At 59.6% G+C, this 22,526-nt stretch overlaps 1 protein-coding gene across 4 annotated transcripts; it reads left to right on the top strand.

Moving 5' to 3' along the window:
* Positions 1–1,712: 1,712 nt before the first annotated feature.
* On the top strand, positions 1,713–21,781 carry LOC144955610 (uncharacterized). 4 transcript variants are annotated; one of them, XM_078885785.1, is made up of 9 exons: positions 1,713–2,465; positions 6,849–7,067; positions 8,552–8,857; positions 10,842–10,949; positions 13,224–13,883; positions 14,028–14,459; positions 18,573–18,657; positions 20,613–20,776; positions 21,470–21,781. In XM_078885785.1, exons 3-9 carry the CDS (start codon positions 8,837–8,839, stop codon positions 21,677–21,679), a joined length of 1,680 nt encoding a protein of 559 aa, XP_078741911.1. In that variant the 5' UTR covers positions 1,713–2,465; positions 6,849–7,067; positions 8,552–8,836; the 3' UTR covers positions 21,680–21,781. The 4 variants fall into 4 exon arrangements, with proteins under 4 accessions (XP_078741911.1, XP_078741908.1, XP_078741909.1 ...); XM_078885782.1 differs by having other exon boundaries at positions 1,714–2,465; positions 13,224–14,459; XM_078885783.1 differs by lacking the exons at positions 1,713–2,465; positions 6,849–7,067 and having other exon boundaries at positions 8,472–8,857; positions 13,224–14,459.
* Positions 21,782–22,526: the final 745 nt, after the last annotated feature.

Below are 22,526 nucleotides of genomic sequence, written 5' to 3'. Positions count from 1 at the left end.
GGAGTGGTTAGCGCACTGTGTGTGTGTGTGGATGGGGAGCGGTGGTGCAGTGGTTAGCGCACTGTGTGTGTGTGTGTGGGGAGCGGTGGTGCAGTGGTTAGCGCACTGTGTGTGTGTGAGTGGGGAGCGGTGGTGCAGTGGTTAGCGCACTGTGTGTGTGTGTGTGGATGGGGAGCGGTGGTGCAGTGGTTAGCGCACTGTGTGTGTGTGAGTGGGGAGCGGTGGTGCAGTGGTTAGCGCACTGTGTGTGTGTGAGTGGGGAGTGGTGGTGCAGTGGTTAGCGCACTGTGTGTGTGTGAGTGGGGAGCGGTGGTGCAGTGGTTAACGCACTGTGTGTGTGTGAGTGGGGAGCGGTGTTGCAGTGGTTAGCGCACTGTGTGTGTGAGTGGTGGTGCAGTGGTTAGCGCACTGTGTGTGTGAGTGGGGAGTGGTGGTGCAGTGGTTAGCGCACTGTGTGTGTGAGTGGGGAGTGGTGGTGCAGTGGTTAGCGCACTGTGTGTGTGAGTGGGGAGTGGTGGTGCAGTGGTTAGCGCACTGGGGGAGACAAAGGCTGCTAGACGGGCGTGGCACTGTCCCCCCCCTTCTTCAAAGCCCCCCCCTCTCTGCACCATAACCCCGCCCACTAACCCACAAGGACCGCCCACTTTCTCCTCCAATCACCGCCCACTAACCCACAAGGACCGCCCACTTTCTCCTCCAATCACCGCCCACTAACCCACAAGGACCGCCCACTTTCTCCTCCAATCACCGCCCACTAACCCACAAGGACCGCCCACTTTCTCCTCCAATCACCGCCCACTAACCCACAAGGACCGCCCACTTTCCCCTCCAATCACCGCCCACTAACCCACAAGGACCGCCCACTTTCTCCTCCAATCACCGCCCACTAACCCACAAGGACCGCCCACTTTCTCCTCCAATCACCGCCCACTAACCCGCAAGGACCGCCCACTTTCCCCTCCAATCACCGCCCACTAACCCACAAGGACCGCCCACTTTCCCCTCCAATCACCGCCCACTAACCCACAAGGACCGCCCACTTTCTCCTCCAATCACCGCCCACTTATCTCCAATCTCCGCCCACTTTTTCCTCCAATCCTCTCTCACTTCCGCATTCGAATCTCCGCCCACTTTCTCCTCCAATCACCGTCCACTTTCCCCTTCCAATATCCGCCCAGTTGGAGCCCCCCATACGCCCCGCCCCCCGACCCACCCCCACCCCCCACCTCGCCCCTAGCCCCGCCCCCCACCCATCCAGCCCCACCCCCACCAGCCCCCCCACCCATCCCCCACCCCCTACCCCCACCCCCATCCACCAGCCCCCACCCATCCCCCACCCAGCCTAACCCCACCGATCTAGCCCCGCCCTCACCAGCCCCCCCACCCCGCACCACCCACCAAGCCCCGCCCCCACCCATCCCCCACCTCGCCCCACCCCCACCAGCCCCTCCCACCCATCCCCCACCCACCCATTCCCCCACCAAGCTCCACCCCCACCCCCTACCCCCCCCACCCACCCCCACCCACCCCCACCAGCCCCACCCACCAGCCCCTCCCACCCATCCCCCACCAGCCCCACCCTACCCTACCTCACCAAGCCCCGCCCCCCTCCCACCAGGCCCCGCCCCCATCCCCCACCCAGCCCCGCCCCCTTCCCACCAAGCCCCGCCCCCACCGAGTGGAGGCTCCACAAGAGATTTCTGCTGAGTCCTCTTCCTCGCCGCTGCTGCTGCTGCTGCCGGGGTCGACGGTGGCAACGGGTTGGTGTGGGTTGTTGTTGTTGTTGGTTGTTGGTTGTTGTTGAGTTGTGGTTGGGTGGTTGTTGTTGTTGTTGGGTTGTTGTTGTTGGGTGGTGGGGTTGTTGGGTGGTGGGTGGTTGTGTTGAGTTGTTGGGTTGTTAAGTTGTTGGGTTGTTAAGTTGTTGGGTGGTTGAGTTGTTGTGTTGTTGTGTTGTTAAGTTGTTGAGTTGTTGGGTGGTTGGGTTGTTGTGTGGTTAAGTTGTTGTGTTGTTGGGTTGTTAAGTTGTTGGGTTGTTAAGTTGTTGAGTTGTTTGGTGGTTAGGTTGTTGGGTTGTTAAGTTGTTAAGTTGTTGGGTTGTTAAGTTGTTGAGTTGTTGGGTTGTTAAGTTGTTGGGTTGTTAAGTTGTTGGGTTGTTAAATTGTTAAGTTGTTGGGTGGTTGGGTTGTTGTGTTGTTGTGTTGTTAAGTTGTTGAGTTGTTGGGTGGTTGGGTTGTTGTGTGGTTAAGTTGTTGTGTTGTTGGGTTGTTAAGTTGTTGTGTGGTTAAGTTGTTGTGTTGTTGGGTTGTTAAGTTGTTGTGTTGTTAAGTTGTTGAGTTGTTAAGTTGTTGGGTTGTTAAGTTGTTAAGTTGTTGAGTTGTTGGGTTGTTGGGATATCAGCTGTGCCCGGCTCCGCCTGCCTGCCGCCCCTGGAGATCGAGTGACGCGACCTCGCCCGGCATCTCGGGGTGAGTAAACCCCACAGCGATGGGGTCGTGTAGGATTGGGTGTTATAAGGGGGCTGGGCTCCTATAGGGGATCCTATAGGATTGTGTATGGGACTGAGAGACAGATTGTGGTATGGCACCTATAGGGGATTGTATAGGATTGTGTATGGGACTGAGAGACAGATTGTGGTATGGCACCTATAGGGGATTGTATAGGATTGTGTATGGGACTCACAGAGCCAGACTAAGGCTCCCATAGCGTTCAGTGTTAGAGACTCACAGAGCCAGACTAAGGCTCCCATAGGGTTCAGTGTTAGAGGCTCACAGAGCCAGACTAAGGCTCCCATAGGGTTCAGTGTTAGAGACTCACAGAGCCAGACTAAGGCTCACATAGGTTCAGTGTTAGAGGCTCACAGAGCCAGACTAAGGCTCCCATAGGGTTCGGTGTTAGAGACTCACAGAGCCAGACTAAGGCTCACATAGGTTCAGTGTTAGAGGCTCACAGAGCCAGACTAAGGCTCCCATAGGGTTCGGTGTTAGAGACTCACAGAGCCAGACTAAGGCTCCCATAGGGTTCAGTGTTAGAGACTCACAGAGCCAGACTAAGGCTCCCATAGGGTTCGGTGTTAGAGGCTCATAGAGCCAGACTAAGGCTCCCATAGGGTTCAGTGTTAGAGACTCACAGAGCCAGACTAAGGCTCCCATAGGGTTCAGTGTTAGAGGCTCATAGAGCCAGACTAAGGCTCCCATAGGGTTCAGTGTTAGAGACTCACAGAGCCAGACTAAGGCTCCCATAGGGTTCAGTGTTAGAGACTCACAGAGCCAGACTAAGGCTCCCGTAGGGTTCAGTGTTAGAGGCTCATAGAGCCAGACTAAGGCTCCCATAGGGTTCAGTGTTAGAGACTCACAGAGCCAGACTAAGGCTCCCATAGGGTTCAGTGTTAGAGGCTCATAGAGCCAGACTAAGGCATGTGTAGTCTATGAGATGTTAACTGCCTCTCCTGGTGTACAGGAGGTCGTGGTGACCTTACAGCTGGTGACATAAACAGTTTAGTTTTAGTATGGGTCTCTGTGGGTCTCTATGGGTATCTGAGTCTTTGTGGGTCTCTGTGGGTCTCTGTGGGTCTCTGTGGGTCTCTGTGGGTCTCTGTGAGTCTCTATGAGTCTCTGTGGGTCTCTGGGTCTCTGTGGGTCTCTGTGGGTCTCTATGAGTCTCTGTGAGTCTCTATGGGTCTCTGTGAGTCTCTGTGGGTCTCTGTGTGTCTCTGTGGGTCTCTGTGGGTCTCTGTGGGTCTCTGTGGGTCTCTTTGGGTCTCTGTGGGTCTCTTTGGGTCTCTATGTGTCTCTGTGGGTCTCTGTGGGTCTCTATGAGTATGGGTCTCTGTGGGTCTATGTGGGTCTCTGTGGGTCTCTATGGGTCTCTGTGGGTCTCTGTGGGTTTCTATGAGTATGGGTCTCTGTGGGTCTCTATGAGTATGGGTCTCTATGGGTCTCTGTGGGTTTCTATCAGTATGGGTCTCTGTGAGTCTCTGTGGGTCTCTGTGTGTCTCAATGGGTCTATGTGGGTCTCTGTGAGTCTCTGTGGGTCTCTATGGGTCTCTGTGGGTCTCTATGGGTCTCTGTGGGTCTCTGTGTGTCTCAATGGGTCTCTGTGAGTCTCTGTGGGTCTCTGTGTGTCTCAATGGGTCTATGTGGGTCTCTGTGGGTCTCTGTGAGTCTCTGTGGGTCTCTGTGTGTCTCAATGGGTCTCTGTGGGTCTCTGTGGGTCTCTATGAGTCTCTGTGGGTCTCTGTGGGTCTCTGTGGGTCTCTATGAGTCTCTGTGGGTCTCTGTGGGTCTCTATGAGTCTCTGTGGGTCTCTGAGTCTCTGTGGGTCTCTGTGGGTCTCTATGAGTCTCTGTGGGTCTCTATGAGTCTCTGTGGGTCTCTGTGGGTCTCTGTGAGTCTCTGTGAGTCTCTGTGGGTCTCTGTGGGTCTCTATGAGTCTCTGTGGGTCTCTGTGGGTCTCTGTATGTCTCTATGAGTCTCTGTGGGTCTCTGTGAGTCTCTGTGGGTCTCTATGAGTCTCTGTGGGTCTCTATGTGTCTCTGTGGGTCTCTGTGGGTCTCTATGAGTCTCTGTGGGTCTCTGTGGGTCTCTGTGGGTCTCTATGAGTCTCTGTGGGTCTCTATGAGTCTCTGTGGGTCTCTATGAGTCTCTGTGGGTCTCTGTGTGTCTCAATGGGTCTCTGTGGGTCTCTGTGGGTCTCTATGAGTCTCTGTGGGTCTCTGTGGGTCTCTGTGGGTCTCTATGAGTCTCTGTGGGTCTCTGTGGGTCTCTATGAGTCTCTGTGGGTCTCTGAGTCTCTGTGGGTCTCTGTGGGTCTCTATGAGTCTCTGTGGGTCTCTATGAGTCTCTGTGGGTCTCTGTGGGTCTCTGTGAGTCTCTGTGAGTCTCTGTGGGTCTCTGTGGGTCTCTATGAGTCTCTGTGGGTCTCTGTGGGTCTCTGTATGTCTCTATGAGTCTCTGTGGGTCTCTGTGAGTCTCTGTGGGTCTCTATGAGTCTCTGTGGGTCTCTATGTGTCTCTGTGGGTCTCTGTGGGTCTCTATGAGTCTCTGTGGGTCTCTGTGGGTCTCTGTGGGTCTCTATGAGTCTCTGTGGGTCTCTATGAGTCTCTGTGGGTCTCTATGAGTCTCTGTGGGTCTCTATGAGTCTCTGTGGGTCTCTGTGGGTCTCTGTGGGTCTCTGTGTGTCTCAATGGGTCTCTGTGAGTCTCTGTGGGTCTCTGTGTGTCTCAATGGGTCTATGTGGGTCTCTGTGGGTCTCTGTGAGTCTCTGTGGGTCTCTGTGTGTCTCAATGGGTCTCTGTGGGTCTCTGTGGGTCTCTATGAGTCTCTGTGGGTCTCTGTGGGTCTCTGTGGGTCTCTATGAGTCTCTGTGGGTCTCTGTGGGTCTCTATGAGTCTCTGTGGGTCTCTGAGTCTCTGTGGGTCTCTGTGGGTCTCTATGAGTCTCTGTGGGTCTCTATGAGTCTCTGTGGGTCTCTGTGGGTCTCTGTGAGTCTCTGTGAGTCTCTGTGGGTCTCTGTGGGTCTCTATGAGTCTCTGTGGGTCTCTGTGGGTCTCTGTATGTCTCTATGAGTCTCTGTGGGTCTCTGTGAGTCTCTGTGGGTCTCTATGAGTCTCTGTGGGTCTCTATGTGTCTCTGTGGGTCTCTGTGGGTCTCTATGAGTCTCTGTGGGTCTCTGTGGGTCTCTGTGGGTCTCTATGAGTCTCTGTGGGTCTCTATGAGTCTCTGTGGGTCTCTATGAGTCTCTGTGGGTCTCTGTGTGTCTCAATGGGTCTCTGTGGGTCTCTGTGGGTCTCTATGAGTCTCTGTGGGTCTCTGTGGGTCTCTGTGGGTCTCTATGAGTCTCTGTGGGTCTCTGTGGGTCTCTATGAGTCTCTGTGGGTCTCTGAGTCTCTGTGGGTCTCTGTGGGTCTCTATGAGTCTCTGTGGGTCTCTATGAGTCTCTGTGGGTCTCTGTGGGTCTCTGTGAGTCTCTGTGAGTCTCTGTGGGTCTCTGTGGGTCTCTATGAGTCTCTGTGGGTCTCTGTGGGTCTCTGTATGTCTCTATGAGTCTCTGTGGGTCTCTGTGAGTCTCTGTGGGTCTCTATGAGTCTCTGTGGGTCTCTATGTGTCTCTGTGGGTCTCTGTGGGTCTCTATGAGTCTCTGTGGGTCTCTGTGGGTCTCTGTGGGTCTCTATGAGTCTCTGTGGGTCTCTATGAGTCTCTGTGGGTCTCTATGAGTCTCTGTGGGTCTCTATGAGTCTCTGTGGGTCTCTGTGGGTCTCTGTGGGTCTCTATGTGTCTCTGTGGGTCTCTGTGGGTCTCTATGAGTCTCTGTGGGTCTCTATGAGTCTCTGTGGGTCTCTGTGGGTCTCTGTGGGTCTCTATGAGTCTCTGTGGGTCTCTATGAGTCTCTGTGGGTCTCTGTGGGTCTCTGTGGGTCTCTATGAGTCTCTGTGGGTCTCTGTGGGTCTCTGTGGGTCTCTGTGGGTCTCTATGAGTCTCTGTGGGTCTCTATGTGTCTCTGTGGGTCTCTATGAGTGTGGGTCTCTGTGGGTCTCTGTTAGTCGCTGTGGGTTGTTGTGGTTGTTGACTATTGTTGTTGTTGTTGAATATTGTTGTTGACTTTTGTAATTGTTGACTGTTGTTGTTGATTTTTGTTATTGTTGCTTTTTGTTAATTATTGTTAATTATTGTTAATTATTGTTAATTATTGTTAATTATTGTTAATTATTGTTAATTATTGTTAACTGTTGTTGACTGTTGTCGATTATTGTTGTTGTTGACTATTGTTGTCGATTATTGTTGTTGTCGACTGTTGTTGACGACTGTTGTTGTTGACCACTATTGTTGTTGTTGTTGTTGTGGTTGTTGCAGGGTTGCCCGTCATGGCCGATATCCCGGACGCACCACCACCACCACCACCACCGCCGCACTTCTACAAAGCGCAGAAGAAATTCTCATCCGTCTCAGCCCCACACTTCAAGCACAGTGGTGGTGGTGGTGGTGAAGGTGGTGGTGGTGGTGGTGAAGGTGGTGGCGGTGGTGGCGGTGGTGATGGTGGCGGTGGTGATGGTGGAAACATCCCAGATGACTGTGAGTGTTTGGGGTGGCGGTGGTAGTGGTGGTGGTAGTGGTGGTGGTAGTGGTGGTAGTGGTGGTTGTAGTGGAGGTGGTGGTGGTTGTAGTGGTGGTGGTGGTTGTAGTGGTGGTAGTGGTGGTTGGTAGTGGAGGTGGTGGTGGTAGTGGTGGTTGTCGTGTTTGGCCACATAGAGAAGGCTAAACGGGTGTGTGGGTGGGTGAGTGAGTGAGTGAGTAGGCGGGTGGGTGAGTGAGTGAGTGGGCGGGTGGGTGAGTGGGCGGGTGGGTGAGTGGGCGGGTGGGTGAGTGGGTGAGCGAGTGGGTGGGTGGGTGGGTGAGTGGGCGGGTGGGTGGGTGGGCGAGTGAGTGGGCGGGTGGGTGAGTGGGCGGGTGGGTGAGTGGGTGAGCGAGTGGGTGAGTGGGTGGGTGGGTGGGTGAGTGGGCGGGTGGGTGGGTGGGCGAGTGAGTGGGCGGGTGGGTGAGTGGGCGGGTGGGTGAGTGGGCGGGTGGGTGAGTGGGTGAGCGAGTGGGTGGGTGGGTGGGTGGGCGGGTGGGTGAGTGGGCGGGTGGGTGGGTGAGTGAGTGAGTGGGCGGGTGGGTGAGTGGGCGGGTGGGTGAGTGGGCGGGTGGGTGAGTGGGTGAGCGAGTGGGTGGGTGGGTGGGCGAGTGGGCGGGTGGGTGGGTGAGTGAGTGAGTGGGCGGGTGGGTGAGTGAGTGAGTGGGCGGGTGGGTGAGTGGGCGGGTGGGTGAGTGGGCGGGTGGGTGAGTGGGTGAGCGAGTGGGTGGGTGGGTGGGTGAGTGGGCGGGTGGGTGAGTGAGTGAGTGGGCGGGTGGGTGAGTGGGCGGGTGGGTGAGTGGGCGGGTGGGTGAGTGGGTGAGCGAGTGGGTGGGTGGGTGGGTGAGTGGGCGGGTGGGTGAGTGGGTGAGTGGGCGGGTGGGTGAGTGGGCGGGTGGGTGAGTGGGCGGGTGGGTGAGTGGGTGAGCGAGTGGGTGGGTGGGTGGGTGAGTGGGCGGGTGGGTGAGTGAGTGAGTGGGCGGGTGGGTGAGTGGGCGGGTGGGTGAGTGGGCGGGTGGGTGAGTGGGTGAGCGAGTGGGTGGGTGGGTGGGTGAGTGGGCGGGTGGGTGGGTGGGTGAGTGAGTGGGTGAGTGGGCGAGTGGGTGAGTGGGTGGGCGGGTGGGTGAGTGAGTGGGTGAGTGGGCGAGTGGGTGAGTGAGTGGGCGGGTGGGTGAGTGAGTGGGTGAGTGGGCGAGTGGGTGAGTGGGTGGGTGAGTGGGCGGGTGGGTGAGTGAGTGGGTGAGTGGGCGAGTGGGTGAGTGGGCGGGTGAGTGGGCGGGTGGGTGGGTGGGTGAGCGAGTGGGTGGGTGAGTGGGCGGGTGGGTGGGTGGGTGAGTGGGCGAGCGGGGTGGGCGAGCGGGGTGAGCGAGTGGGTGAGCGAGTGATTGAGTGAATGAGCTCCCTGAGTCACCTCTGCCCTTTAACCTTTGCCTCCCCCCCACAGTCGACCTGCCGCCCCCACCCCCGCCTGAGGAGTTGACCCTTGGCCCCTGCGAGGCTCCGCCCCTTCCCCCGCCCCCCGGCTGCCCATTGGACGATCACGACCTGCCCCCACCTCCACCCCCCATGCCGGTGACGTCACCGCCCCCCCCCAGCCCCTCCCCCCATTCTTGTGACGTCACCGCCCCCCCCAGCCCCTCCCCCCCCACCGCCCCCACCACCCCCACCACCCCCTCCCCCACCCGGCGTCAGCTGGTCCGGCCAATCGGAGTGCTTGCCTCGGCAGCCAATGGGAAAGGCGCTCCTGCAGGTGAGTTGTTGTTGTTGTGGTGGTGGTGGTTTTGTTGTTGTGGTTGTGTTGTTGTGTTGTGGTGTTGTGGTGGTGGTGTTGTTGTGTTGTGGTGTTGTGGTGGTGTTGTTGTTGTGGTTGTTGTTGTATTGTTGTTGTTGCGGTGTTGTTTTGTGGTGGTTTTGTTGTGGTGTTGTTGTTGTGGTGGTGTTGTTGTGGTGGTGGTGTTGTTGTTGTGGTTGTTGGTGTTGTGGTGTTGTGATGTTGTTGTGTCGTTTTTGGTGTTGTTGTGTTGTGGTGATGTTGTGTTGTGGTGATGTTGTGTTGTGGTGTTGTGGTGGTGTTGTTGTGGTGGTGGTGGTGTTGTGGTTGTTGGTGTTGTGTTGTTGTGATGTTGTTGTGTCGTTTTTGGTGTTGTTGTGTTGTGGTGGTGTTGTGTTGTGGTGGTGTTGTGGTGGTGTTGTTGTGGTGGTGGTGTTGTTGTTGTGGTTGTTGGTGTTGTGTTGTTGTGATGTTGTTGTGATGTTGTTGTGTCGTTTTTGGTGTTGTTGTGTTGTGGTGATGTTGTGTTGTGGTGGTGTTGTGTTGTGGTGGTGTTGTGGTGGTGTTGTTGTGGTGGTGTTGTTGTTGTGGTTGTTGGTGTTGTGTTGTTGTGATGTTGTTGTGTCGTTTTTGGTGTTGTTGTGTTGTGGTGATGTTGTGTTGTGGTGGTGTTGTGTTGTGGTGGTGTTGTGTTGTGTTGTGTTGTGGTGGTGTTGTGGTGTTGTTGTTGTGTCATGTTTTGTTATTCTGTTGTTTTGTTGTTGTTGTGGTGTTGTGGTGTGGTGGTGTTGTGTTGTGTGGGTGTGTGGGTGAGTGGGTGGTGAGTGGTGAGTGTGTGAGTGAGTGAGTGTGTGAGTGGTGAGTGAGTGAGTGTGTGAGTGAGTGACTGAGTGACTGGTGAGTGAGTGAGTGAGTGACTGAGTGAGTGAGTGAGTGTGTGAGTGAGTGAGTGACTGAGTGAGTGAGTGTGTGAGTGACTGAGTGACTGGTGAGTGAGTGAGTGAGTGGTGAGTGAGTGAGTGAGTGTGTGAGTGAGTGACTGAGTGACTGGTGAGTGAGTGTGTGAGTGAGTGAGTGACTGAGTGAGTGAGTGTGTGAGTGAGTGAGTGAGTGAGTGAGTGACTGAGTGAGTGAGTGTGTGAGTGAGTGACTGAGTGAGTGAGTGAGTGTGTGAGTGGTGAGTGTGTGTATGGTGAGTGAGTGAGTGTGTGAGTGAGTGAGTGAGTGGTGAGTGTGTGTGTGGTGAGTGACTGAGTGTGTGAGTGAGTGAGTGACTGAGTGGGTGGTGAGTGAGTGAGTGTGTGACTGAGTGAGTGGTGAGTGACTGAGTGAGTGGTGAGTGTGTGTGGTGAGTGAGTGAGTGTGTGAGTGAGTGACTGGTGAGTGAGTGTGTGAGTGAGTGAGTGAGTGACTGAGTGAGTGAGTGTGTGAGTGAGTGAGTGAGTGACTGAGTGAGTGAGTGTGTGAGTGAGTGTGTGAGTGAGTGAGTGACTGAGTGACTGGTGAGTGAGTGAGTGAGTGGTGAGTGTGTGTGGTGAGTGAGTGAGTGAGTGTGTGACTGAGTGAGTGTGTGAGTGAGTGAGTGAGTGAGTGACTGAGTGAGTGGTGAGTGAGTGAGTGGTGAGTGAGTGTGTGAGTGAGTGACTGAGTGAGTGACTGAGTGAGTGGTGAGTGAGTGGTGAGTGTGTGTGTGGTGAGTGAGTGAGTGAGTGCTGAGTGAGTGAGTGAGTGGTGAGTGAGTGGTGAGTGAGTGGTGAGTGAGTGAGTGAGTGGTGAGTGAGTGAGTGGTGAGTGAGTGAGTGGTGAGTGAGTGAGTGGTGAGTGAGTGAGTGGTGAGTGTGTGTGTGGTGAGTGGTGAGTGTGTGAGTGAGTGAGTGGTGAGTGTGTGTGTGGTGAGTGAGTGAGAGTGCTGTGTGGGCTACCTGGGGGAGCTGTGCCTGTGTCCGACGTTTCGGCTCCCCAGCCCGCCAGCAGGAGGCCTGAGAGACCCAAGATGGCCGAGATGGACCCCCTGAGCAGCATGTTGGCGGAGATGAAGACCAGCTCCCCGTTCCTGCTGCGGAGGATGAGGGTGAGTGGTGGGGGTGAATGGTGGGGGTGAGTGGTGGGGGTGAGTGGTGGGGGTGAGTGGTGGGGGTGAGTGGTGGGGGTGAGTGGTGGGGGTGAGTGGTGGGGGTGAGTAGTGGGGGTGAGTGGTGGGGGTGAGTGGTGAGTGGTGGGGGTGAGTGGTGGGGGTGAGTGGTGGGGGTGAGTGGTGAGTGGTGGGGGTGAGTGGTGGGGGTGAGTGGTGGGGGTGAGTGGTGAGTGGGGGGGGTGAGTGGGGGGGGTGAGTGGGGGTGGTTAGTGGTGGTGGTGAGAGGTGGGGGTGAGTGTTGGGGGTGAGTGGTGGGGGTGAGTGGTGGGGGTGAGTGGTGAGTGGGGGTGGTTAGTGGTGGGGGGTGAGTGGTGGGGGTGAGTGGTGGGGGTGAGTGGTGGGGGTGAGTGGTGGGGGTGAGTGGTGGGGGTGAGTGGTGGGGGTGAGTGGTGGGGGTGAGTGGTGGGGGTGAGTGGTGAGTGGGGGTGGTGAGTGGGGGGGGTGAGTGGGGGTGGTGAGTGGGGGTGGTGGTGAGGAGGGGTGAGTGGGGGTGGTGGGGGTGGTGAGTGGTGGGGGTGAGTGGTGGGGGTGAGTGGTGGGGGTGAGTGGTGGGGGTGAGTGGTGAGTGGGGGTGAGTGGTGAGTGGGGGTGAGTGGTGAGTGGGGGTGAGTGGTGAGTGGGGGTGGTGAGTGGGGGTGGTTAGTGGTGGTGGTGAGAGGTGGGGTGGTGAGTGGGGGTGAGTGGTGAGTGGGAGTGAGTGGGGGTGAGTGGGGGTGAGTGGTGGTGAGGAGGGGTGAGTGGGGGGGGGTGAGTGGGGGTGGTGAGTGGGGGTGGTGGTGAGGAGGGGTGAGTGGGGGTGGTGGGGGTGGTGAGTGGGGGGGGGGTGAGTGGTGGTGAGTGGTGGTGAGTGGTGGTGAGTGGGGGTGAGTGGTGGTGGTGAGGGGGGGTGAGTGGGGGTGGTGAGTGGGGGTGGTGGTGAGGAGGGGTGAGTGGGGGTGGTGGGGGTGGTGAGTGGGGGGGGGTGAGTGGTGGTGAGTGGGGGTGAGTGGGGGTGAGTGGGGGTGAGTGGTGGTGGTGAAGAGGGGTGAGTGGGGGGGGTGAGTGGGGGTGGTGAGTGGGGGTGGTGGTGAGGAGGGGTGAGTGGGGGTGGTGGGGGTGGTGAGTGGGGGGGGTGAGTGGGGGTGAGGAGTGGTGGGGGTGAGTGGTGAGTGGTGATGGTGGTGAGTGGTGAGTGGGGGTGAGATGAAGACCAGCTCCCCATTCCTGCTGCGGAGGATGAGGGTGAGTGGTGGTGGTGAGTGGGGGTGGTGAGGAGTGGTGAGTGGTGGTGGTGAGTGGGGGTGGTGAGGAGGGGTGGTGAGGAGGGGTGGTGAGGAGTGGTGAGTGGTGATGGTGAGTGGGGGTGGTGAGTGGTGGTGAATGGTGGTGAGTGGTGAGTGATGGTGGTGGTGAGTGGTGTTGAGTGGGGGTGGTGAGGAGTGGTGAGTGGTGGTGAGGAGTGGTGAGTGGTGGTGAGGAGGGGTGAGGGGTGGTGAGTGGGGGTGGTGAGTGGTGGTGGTGAGGGGTGAGGAGGAGTGGTGAGTGATGGTGAGTGGTGAGTGGTGTTGAGTGGGGGTGGTGAGGAGTGGTGATTGGTGGTGACGAGGGGTGAGGGGTGGTGAGTGGTGGTGAGTGGTGGTGAGTGGGGGTGGTGAGGAGGGGTGGTGAGTGGGGGTGGTGAGGAGGGGTGGTGATGGTGGGGGTGGTGAGTGGTGGTGGTGAGGGGTGAGGAGGGGTGAGTGGGGGTGAGGAGGGGTGAGTGGTGGTGAGTGGTGGTGAGTGGGGGTGGTGAGGAGGGGTGGTGAGTGGGGGTGGTGAGGAGGGGTGGTGATGGTGGGGGTGGTGAGTGGTGGTGGTGAGGGGTGAGGAGGGGTGAGTGGGGGTGAGGAGGGGTGAGTGGGGGTGAGGAGGGGTGAGTGGGGGTGAGGAGGGGTGAGTGGGGGTGAGGAGGGGTGGTGAGTGGGGGTGAGTGGTGAGTGATGGTGGTGAGGGGTGGTGGTGAGTGGGGGTGGTGAGTGGTGGTGAGTGGTGAGTGGTGGTGAGTGGTGAGTGGTGAGTGGTGAGTGATGGTGGTGAGTGGTGAGTGATGGTGGTGAGGGGTGGTGGTGAGTGGGGGTGGTGAGGGGTGGTGAGTGGTGAGTGGTGGTGAGTGGTGAGTGGTGGTGAGTGGTGGTGAGTGGTGAGGAGTCTAATGTCTCTCCCCCCTCCCCCCCCACCCCTGCCCCTCCCCAGGCAGCTGAGGTCGGGGGTGATGACCCCTCCGTTCTGAGGTCAACGGAGGTCACCGCCACCCACTCCCCCATCCCTCCCTGGGCAGCCCCTCCCCTCAAGCCGGGGGGCGGGGCCACCAGCCCCCCGACAGCCCCCCCCACCGCGTCCCGTCAATTCCCCTCCCACGATCCGGCTCCTCGCTCCGTGAGTCCGTTCCGGGCTTTGGCGAACTCCGGACAGCAGCAGAAGGCTCCGGCTCCGACTCCGGCTCCGTTTCTTACTTCTCCCGCTCCGTTTCGGGCTCCGGATCCTCCGGCTCCCGCTCCGTTTCGGGCTCCGGATCCTCCGGCTCCCGCTCCGTTTCGGGCTCCGATTCCGGCTCCGACTCCGGCTCCGTTTCTTACTTCTCTCGCTCCGGTTCGGGCTCCGGATCCGACTCCGTTTCGGGCTCCGATTCCGGCTCCGACTCCGGCTCCGTTTCTTACTTCTCCGGCTCCGGTTCGGGCTCCGGATCCTCCGGCTCCGACTCCGTTTCGGGCTCCGGCTACTCCGGCTCCGGCTACTCCGGCTCCGATCCAAATCCCGGCCCAGTCCCTGGCCCAAGCTCAGACGGCGATCCGGGGTTTTGTCGGAGCCGCCCAGTCCGGAGCGTCCGAATCCGGAGCTCGTACTCCGGGCCAGGTTTCCGCGAAGACCTGGGTCTCCTCCTCAGCAACCGCTCCGGCTCCGGTCGGAGGTCCGGGCCAGGTTTCCGGGAAGACCTGGGCCTCTTCCACAGCCTCAGCTGCTCCGGCTCCAGGTCCGGCCCTCGCTGCTCCGGGCCAGGTTTCCGGGAAGACCTGGGCCTCCTCAACCGCTCCGGCTCCCGCTCCGACCCTCGCGGCTCCGGCCCAGGTTTCCGGGAAGACCTGGGTCTCCTCCACAGCCTCAGCCGCTCCGGCTCCCGCTCCGGCACTCGCGGCTCCGGGCCAGGTTTCCGGGAAGACCTGGGTCTCCTCAGCCGCTCCGACTCCCGCTCCGGTCGGAGCTCCGGGCCAGGTTTCCGGGAAGACCTGGGCCTCCTCCACAGCCTCCCCTCCTCCTGGTTACAGCAGCAGCAGCAACCCGGCTCCGGCTCCGGCTCCTCCGGCTCCGGCTCCGGCTCCGGCTCCGGCTCCTCCGGCTCCGGCTCCGGCTCCTCCGGCTCCGGCTCTTGCGCTCCACTCCGGGGTTTACCGGCCGCCGGCTCCCTCGGTCGGTGGTGGCAACTCAGCCAAGGTGAGTGGGTGAGTGGGTGAGTGGGTGGGTGAGTGGGTGAGTGGGTGGGTGGGTGAGTGGGTGGGTGGGTGAGTGGGTGAGTGGTGGGTGGGTGAGTGGGTGGGTGGGTGGGTGAGTGGGTGGGTGGGTGAGTGGGTGAGTGGGTGAGTGGGTGGGTGAGTGGGTGAGTGGGTGGGTGGGTGAGTGAGTGGGTGGGTGAGTGGGTGAGTGAGTGGGTGGGTGGGTGAGTGGGTGAGTGGGTGGGTGGGTGGGTGAGTGGGTGAGTGAGTGGGTGGGTGGGTGAGTGGGTGGGTGAGTGGGTGGGTGGGTGAGTGGGTGGGTGGGTGAGTGGGTGGGTGGGTGGGTGAGTGGGTGAGTGGGTGGGTGAGTGGGTGGGTGAGTGAGTGAGTGAGTGGGTGAGTGAGTGAGTGAGTGAGTGGGTGGGTGAGTGAGTGGGTGGGTGAGTGGGTGAGTGAGTGGGTGAGTGAGTGGGTGGGTGGGTGAGTGGGTGGGTGGGTGAGTGGGTGAGTGAGTGGGTGGGTGGGTGAGTGGGTGGGTGGGTGAGTGGGTGGGTGGGTGGGTGAGTGGGTGGGTGGGTGAGTTGGTGGGTGGGTGGGTGGGTGGGTGAGTGGGTGAGTGAGTGGGTGGGTGGGTGAGTGGGTGAGTGAGTGGGTGAGTGGGTGAGTGGGTGGTGGGGTAAGTGAGTGAGTGAGTGGGTGGGTGAGTGGGTGGGTGAGTGGGTGAGTGAGTGGGTGGGTGGGTGAGTGGGTGGGTGGGTGAGTGGGTGAGTGGGTGGGTGGGTGGGTGAGTGAGTGGGTGAGTGGGTGGGTGGGTGGGTGAGTGGGTGAGTGGGTGGGTGGGTGAGTGGGTGGGTGAGTGAGTGGGTGGGTGGGTGAGTGGGTGAGTGGGTGAGTGAGTGGGTGGGTGGGTGAGTGGGTGGGTGGGTGAGTGGGTGAGTGGGTGGGTGGGTGAGTGGGTGAGTGAGTGGGTGGGTGGGTGAGTGAGTGGGTGGGTGAGTGGGTGGGTGAGTGGGTGGGTGAGTGGGTGAGTGAGTGAGTGGGTGGGTGGGTGAGTGAGTGAGTGAGTGGGTGGGTGAGTGGGTGGGTGGGTGGGTGAGTGGGTGAGTGGGTGGGTGGGTGAGTGAGTGGGTGAGTGGGTGGGTGGGTGAGTGTGTGGGTGGGTGGGTGGGTGGGTGGGTGAGTGAGTGAGTGAGTGGGTGGGTGGTGGGTGAGTGGGTGGGTGGGTGGGTGAGTGAGTGGGTGGGTGAGTGGGTGGGTGGGTGGTGGGTGAGTGGGTGGGTGAGTGAGTGGGTGAGTGAGTGGGTGGGTGGGTGGGTGGGTGGGTGGGTGAGTGAGTGAGTGAGTGGGTGGGTGGGTGAGTGGGTGGTGGGTGGGTGGGTGGGTGGGTGGGTGAGTGGGTGGGTGGGTGAGTGGGTGAGTGAGTGAGTGGGTGGGGTGGGTGGGTGGGTGAGTGGGTGGGTGGGTGGGTGGTGAGTGGGTGGGTGGTGGGTAAGTGGGTGGGTGAGTGGGTAAGTGGGTGGGTGAGTGGGTGGGTGAGTGAGTGGTGAGTGGGTGGGTGGGTGAGTGGAGTGGGTGGGTGGGTGAGTGGGTGGGTGGGTGGGTGAGTGAGTGGGTGGGTGGGTGAGTGGGTGGGTGAGTGGTGGGTGGGTGAGTGGGTGGGTGGGTGAGTGGGGGGGGTGGGTGAGTGGGTGGGTGGGTGGGTGGGTGGTGGTGGGTGGGTGGGTGGGTGGGTGGTGAGTGAGTGGGTGGGTGGGTGGGTGAGTGAGTGGGGTGGGTGAGTGGGTGGGTGGGTGGGTGGTGAGTGGGTGGGGGGTGGAGTGGGTGGGTGAGTGGTGGGTGGGTGGGGGAGTGGGTGGGTGGTGGGTGGTGGTGAGTGGGTGGGTGGTGGGTGGGTGGGTGAGTGGGTGGGTGGGTGAGTGGGTGGGTGGGTGAGTGGGTGGGGGGGTGGGGTGGGGTGGTGGGTGGTGGGTGGGTGGGTGAGTAGGTGGGTGAGTGGGTGGGTGAGTGAGGTGGGTGGGTGGGTGGGTGAGTGATGGGTGGGTGGGTGAGTGGGTGAGTGGGTGGGTGGGGTGGGTGAGTGGTGAGTGGGTGGGTGAGTGGTGGTGGGTGGGTAGTGAGTGGTGGGTGGGTGGGTGGGTGGGTGAGTGAGTGAGTGAGTGGGTGGGTGAGTGGGTCGGTGAGTGTGTGGGTGGGTGGGGTGGTGGGTGGGTGAGTGGGTGAGTGGGTGGGTGAGTGGGTGGGGTGAGTGGTGGTGGGTGGGTGGGTGGGTGGGTGGGTGGGTGGGTGGTGAGTGGGTGGGTGGGTGAGTGGGTGGGTGGGTGGGTGGGTGGGGTGGGTGGTGGGTGGGTGAGTGGGTGGGTGGGTGGTGAGTGGGTGGGGTGGGTGGTGGTGGGTGGGTGGGTGGGTGGGTGGGTGGGTGAGTGGGTGGGTGGGTGGGTGGTGGTGAGTGGGTGGGGGTGAGTGGGTGGGTGGGTGGGTGGGTGGGTGGTGAGTGAGTGGTGGGTGGGGTGGGTGGGTGGGTGGGTGAGTGAGTGGGTGGGTGGGTGAGTGAGTGGGGTGGGTGAGTGGGTGGGTGGGTGAGTGAGTGGGTGGGTGGGTGGGTGGGTGAGTGGGTGGGGTGAGTGGGCGAGTGGGTGGGTGAGTGGGTCGGTGAGTGAGTGAGTGGGTGAGTGAGTGGGTGGGTGGGTGGGTGAGTGGGGTGAGTGGGTGGGGTGAGTGAGTGGTGGGTGGGGTGGGTGAGTAGGTGGGTGAGTGGGTGGGTGGGTGGTAGGTGGGTGAGTGGGGTGGGTGAGTGAGTGAGTGGGTGGGTGGGTGAGTGAATGGGTGGGTGGGTGGGTGGGGTGTGGTGGGTGGGTGGGTGGGTGGGTGGGTGGGTGGTGGGGAGTGGTGGGTGAGTGGGTGGGTGGGTGGGTGGGTGAGTGAGTGAGTGAGTGAGTGGGTGGGTGAGTGGGCGAGTGGGGTGGGTGAGTGGGTCGGTGAGTGAGTGAGTGGGTGGGTGGGTGAGTGAGTGGGTGAGTGGGTGGGTGAGTGGGTGAGTGGGTGGGTGAGTGGGTGAGTGGGTGGGTGAGTGGGTGAGTGGGTGGGTGAGTGAGTGAGTGGGTGGGTGGGGTGAGTAGGTGGGTGGGTGGGTGAGTGGGTGGGTGAGTGAGTGAGTGGGTGGGTGGGTGAGTGAGTGGGTGGGTGGCTGGGTGAGTGAATGGGTGGGTGGGTGGGTGGGTGAGTGAGTGGGTGGGTGGGTGGGTGGGTGAGTGAGTGGGTGGGTGAGTAGGTGGGTGGGTGGGTGGGTGAGTGGGTGGGTGAGTGGGTGGGTGGGTGGGTGGGTGAGTGAGTGAGTGAGTGGGTGGGTGAGTGAGTGGGTGGGTGAGTGGGTGGGTGAGTGAGTGGGTGGGTGAGTGAGTGGGTGGGTGAGTGGGTGGGTGAGTGGGTGGGTGAGTGGGTGGGTGAGTGGGTGGGTGGGTGGGTGGGTGAGTGGGTGGGTGAGTGAGTGGGTGAGTGGGTGGGTCGATGGGTGAGTCGGTGGGTGGGTGAGTGGGTGGGTGGGTGGGTGAGTGGGTGAGTGGGTGGGTGAGTGGGTGGGTGGGTGAGTGGGTGGGTGGGTGAGTGGGTGGGTGGGTGAGTGGGTGGGTGGGTGGGTGGGTGAGTGAGTGGGTGAGTGGGTGGGTCGATGGGTGAGTGGGTGGGTGGGCCGGCGGGCGGGCGGGCGGGGTGGGCGGGCGGGCGGGCGGGTGGGTGGGTGAGTGGGTGGGTGAGTGGGTGGGTGGGTGAGTGGGTGGGTGGGTGGGTGGGTGGGTGAGTGAGTGGGTGGGTGGGTGAGTGAGTGGGTGGGTGAGTGAGTGGGTGGGTGGGTGGGTGAGTGGGTGGGTGAGTGGGTGGGTGGGTGAGTGGGTGGGTGAGTGAGTGGGTGGGTGAGTGAGTGGGTGGGTGGGTCGGTGGGTGGGTGAGTGAGTGGGTGGGTGAGTGGGTGAGTGGGTGGGTGGGTGGGTGAGTGGGTGGGTGGGTGAGTGAGTGGGTAAGTGGGTAAGTGGTGAAGCTTCTGAATCAGCTGTTGTTTACTGATGTCTCGTGGTGGTTGTGGTTGTTGTGATGGTTGTTGTTGTTGTTGTTGTGTGTCCAGGGCGTGACCCCGCCCCCCGCCCAGCCGAGCCAATCACAGCCCAGCGCGGAGACTCACAAGGAGCCAATGGGACAGCTCGCTGAGGGTGAGGGGGGCGGTGTGACGGTTGATGGTGTCTCCCCCCCCTCTCTCTCTACCTCATAGAGACCCACAGAGACTCATAGAGACCCACAGAGACCCACAGAGACTCATAGAGACTCATAGAGACTCATAGAGACTCATAGAGACTCATAGAGACTCATAGACACCCACAGAGACTCATGGAGACCCACAGAGACCCATAGAGACCCACAGAGACCCACAGAGACCCACAGAGACCCACAGAGACACAGAGACACAGAGACACAGAGACCCACAGAGACTCACAGACACACAGAGACCCACAGAGACCCACAGAGACCCACAGAGACCCACAGAGACTCAGAGACCCACAGAGACCCACAGAGACCCACAGAGACCCACAGAGACCCACAGAGACCCACAGAGACCCACAGAGACCCACAGAGACCCACAGAGACACAGAGACCCACAGAGACCCACAGAGACCCACAGAGACCCACAGAGACCCACAGAGACCCACAGAGACCCACAGAGACTCATAGAGACCCACAGAGACCCACAGAGACCCACAGAGACCCACAGAGACCCACAGAGACCCACAGAGACCCACAGAGACCCATCGAGACCCATCGAGACCCACAGAGACCCACAGAGACCCACAGAGACCCACAGAAACCCACAGAAACCCACAGAGACCCACAGAGACCCACAGAGACCCACAGAGACACACAGAGACACACAGAGACCCATACCCATAGAGACCCATAGAGACCCATAGAGACCCATAGAGACCCATAGAGACTCATAGAGACACACAGAGACACACAGATACACACAGAGACTCAGAGAGACACATAGAGACCCACAGAGACCCACAGAGACCCACAGAGATACACAGAGACCCACAGAGACTCACAGAGACCCATAGAGACCCAAAGAGACACACGGAGACACACAGAGACCCATAGAGACCCACAGAGACACACAGAGACCCATACTCATAGAGACCCACAGAGACACAGAGACCTATACTCATAGAGACCCACAGATACCTATACTCATAGATACCTATACTCATCGAGACCCATATACCCACGACCTCCTGTAGACCAGGCGAGGTAGTCAACATCTCACAGGGTCCGGGATCGAACCCACGACCTCCTGTAGACCAGGCGAGGTAGTCAACATCTCACAGGGTCCGGGATCGAACCCACGACCTCCTGTAGACCAGGCGAGGTAGTCAACATCTCTCAGGGTCCGGGATCGAACCCACGACCTCCCGCATACCGAGCAAGGCAGTCAACATCTCACAGGGTCCAGGATTGAACCCACGACCTCCTGTAGACCAGGCGAGGTAGTCAACATCTCACAGGGTCCATGATTGAACCCACGACCTCCTGTAGACCAGGTGAGGTAGTCAACATCTCACAGGGTCCGGGATTGAACCCACGACCTCCTGTAGACCAGGCGAGGTAGTCAACATCTCACAGGGTCCGGGATTGACCCCACGACCTCCTGTAGACCAGGCGAGGCAGTCAACATCTCACAGGGTCCGGGATCGAACCCACGACCTCCTGTAGACCAGGCGAGGTAGTCAACATCTCACGGGGTCCTGGATCGAACCCACGACCTGTAGACCAGGCGAGTTAGTCAACATCTCACAGGGTCCGGGATCGAACCCACGACCTCCTGCAGACCGGGCGAGGTAGTCAACATCTCACAGGGTCCGGGATCGAACCCACGACCTCCTGTAGACCAGGCGAGGTAGTCAACATCTCTCAGGGTCCGGGATCGAACCCACGACCTCCTGTAGACCAGGCGAGGTAGTCAACATCTCTAGAGAGACAGAGAGAAAGAGACGCAGACTCCAAATATGCAGCAGCAGCAGGCATCGTCAGGGTCGGGATCGAACCCACGACCTCCTGTAGACCAGGCGAGGTAGTCAACATCTCCCACCCCCCCGCCCCCCCGCCCCCCCAGGTCTGTGTACAGGCTGTGGGCTGTCTCTGGATGGCCGTCAGTGTGAATTCAGCGGTCAGCGTTTCCACTTGGGCTGCTTCGTGTGCTCCGTGTGCCACTGCGGCCTGCACGACCGAGAGTTCTACGCCCGCCGGGACTGCTACTACTGCGACGGATGCTACCTGGTGGGGTGCACCTAGCCTGGCACGGAGGGGGGGTGGTGGGAGGGGGGTGGGGGTGAATGTTGGGCTACGCTACACGCTACACTACTACACTATACACTACACTATACACTACACTACTATACACTACACTACTACACTATACACTACTACACTATATACTACACTATACACTACACTACTACACTATACACTACTACACTATATACTACACTATACACTACACTATACACTACACTACACACTACACACTACTACACTATACACTACACTATACACCACACTATACACTACACTATACACTACACTATAAACTGGTGAGGGCTGGTGAGCGTGGTGGTGAGTGTGGTGGTGAGTGTGGTGGTGAGCGTGGTGGTGAGCGTGGTGGTGAGTGTGGTGGTGGTGAGTGTAGTGGTGAGCGTGGTGGTGAGTGTGGTGGTGAGCGTGGTGGTGAGTGTGGTGGTGGTGGTGAGTGTAGTGGTGAGCGTGGTGGTGAATGTGGTGGTGAGCGTGGTGGTGAGTGTGGTGGTGGTGGTGAGTGTAGTGAGCGTGGTGGTGAGCGTGGTGGTGGTGAGCGTGGTGGTGAATGTGGTGGTGAGCGTGGTGGTGAGTGTGGTGGTGGTGGTGAGTGTAGTGAGCGTGGTGGTGAGCGTGGTGGTGGTGAGCGTGGTGGTGAGCGTCTCTCTCTCCCCGCAGGCGCAGCTGGAGGTGTGTGTGGCGTGTGGCGAGCTGGTGAGGGAGCGAGTGGTGAGGGCTGGTGAGTTTCCCTTCCACCCGCAGTGCCTGCTGTGCTCCGAGTGTGGCTCTTCTCTACTGAGCCAGCCTCTGGCGATGGCTCCGGGCTCGGAGTCGTCTGAGCTCGGCACGAAACCACGACCACTCTGCCTGCCCGACTATCACAGGTGAGCTCACCAACACGCTCACCACTGCGCTCACCACTGCGCTCACCAAGACACTCATCACTGCGACCATCACCACGCTCATCACCACACTCACAACCATCACCATCACCACACTCACCAATACACTCACCACCACCAACACCACGCTCATCACCACACTCACAATCATCACGCTCACCACTACGCTCACTACTGCGCTCACCACCACCAACACCACGCTCATCACCACACTCACAACCATCACCATCACCACACTCACCAATACACTCACCACTACACTCACCACCACCAACACCACGCTCATCACCACACTCACAATCATCACCACGCTCACCACTACGCTCACTACTGCGCTCACCACCACCAACACCACGCTCATCACCACACTCACAACCATCACCATCACCACACTCACCAATACTCTCACCACTACACTCACCACCACCAACACCACGCTCATCACCGCACTCACAATCATCACCACGCTCACCACTACGCTCACTACTGCGCTCACCACTACGCTCACCACGCTCACCACCACCAACACCACCACACTCACAACCATCACCACTACGCTCACTACCACACTCACCACGTCCACTCTGCCTGCCCGACTATCACAGGTGAGCTCACCAACACGCTCACCAATACGCTCACCACTACACTCACCACCACCAACACCACGCTCATCACCACACTCACAATCATCACCACGCTCACCACTACACTCACCACCACCAACACCACGCTCATCACCACACTCACAATCATCACCACGCTCACCACTACACTCACCACCAAACCACGTCCACTCTGCCTGCCCGACTATCACAGGTGAGCTCACCACCATG

The sequence above is a fragment of the Lampetra fluviatilis genome, unplaced genomic scaffold, assembly GCF_964198595.1.
Source record: "Lampetra fluviatilis unplaced genomic scaffold, kcLamFluv1.1 SCAFFOLD_269, whole genome shotgun sequence".
NCBI lineage: Eukaryota > Metazoa > Chordata > Hyperoartia > Petromyzontiformes > Petromyzontidae > Lampetra > Lampetra fluviatilis.
This window is presented reverse-complemented; position numbering and strand designations above follow the sequence as displayed.

What these genes read in the sequence shown, in the direction of transcription:
- LOC144955610 (XM_078885782.1), top strand. Translation starts at nt 8,837, where the DNA reads ATGGGAAAGGCGCTCCTGCAG. An exon ending in TGGGAAAGGCGCTCCTGCAG is followed by an intron (nt 8,858 to 10,841) that starts GTGAGTTGTTGT and finishes TCGGCTCCCCAG; the next exon opens with CCCGCCAGCAGGAGGCCTGA. An exon ending in AATGGGACAGCTCGCTGAGG is followed by an intron (nt 18,658 to 20,612) that starts GTGAGGGGGGCG and finishes CCGCCCCCCCAG; the next exon opens with GTCTGTGTACAGGCTGTGGG.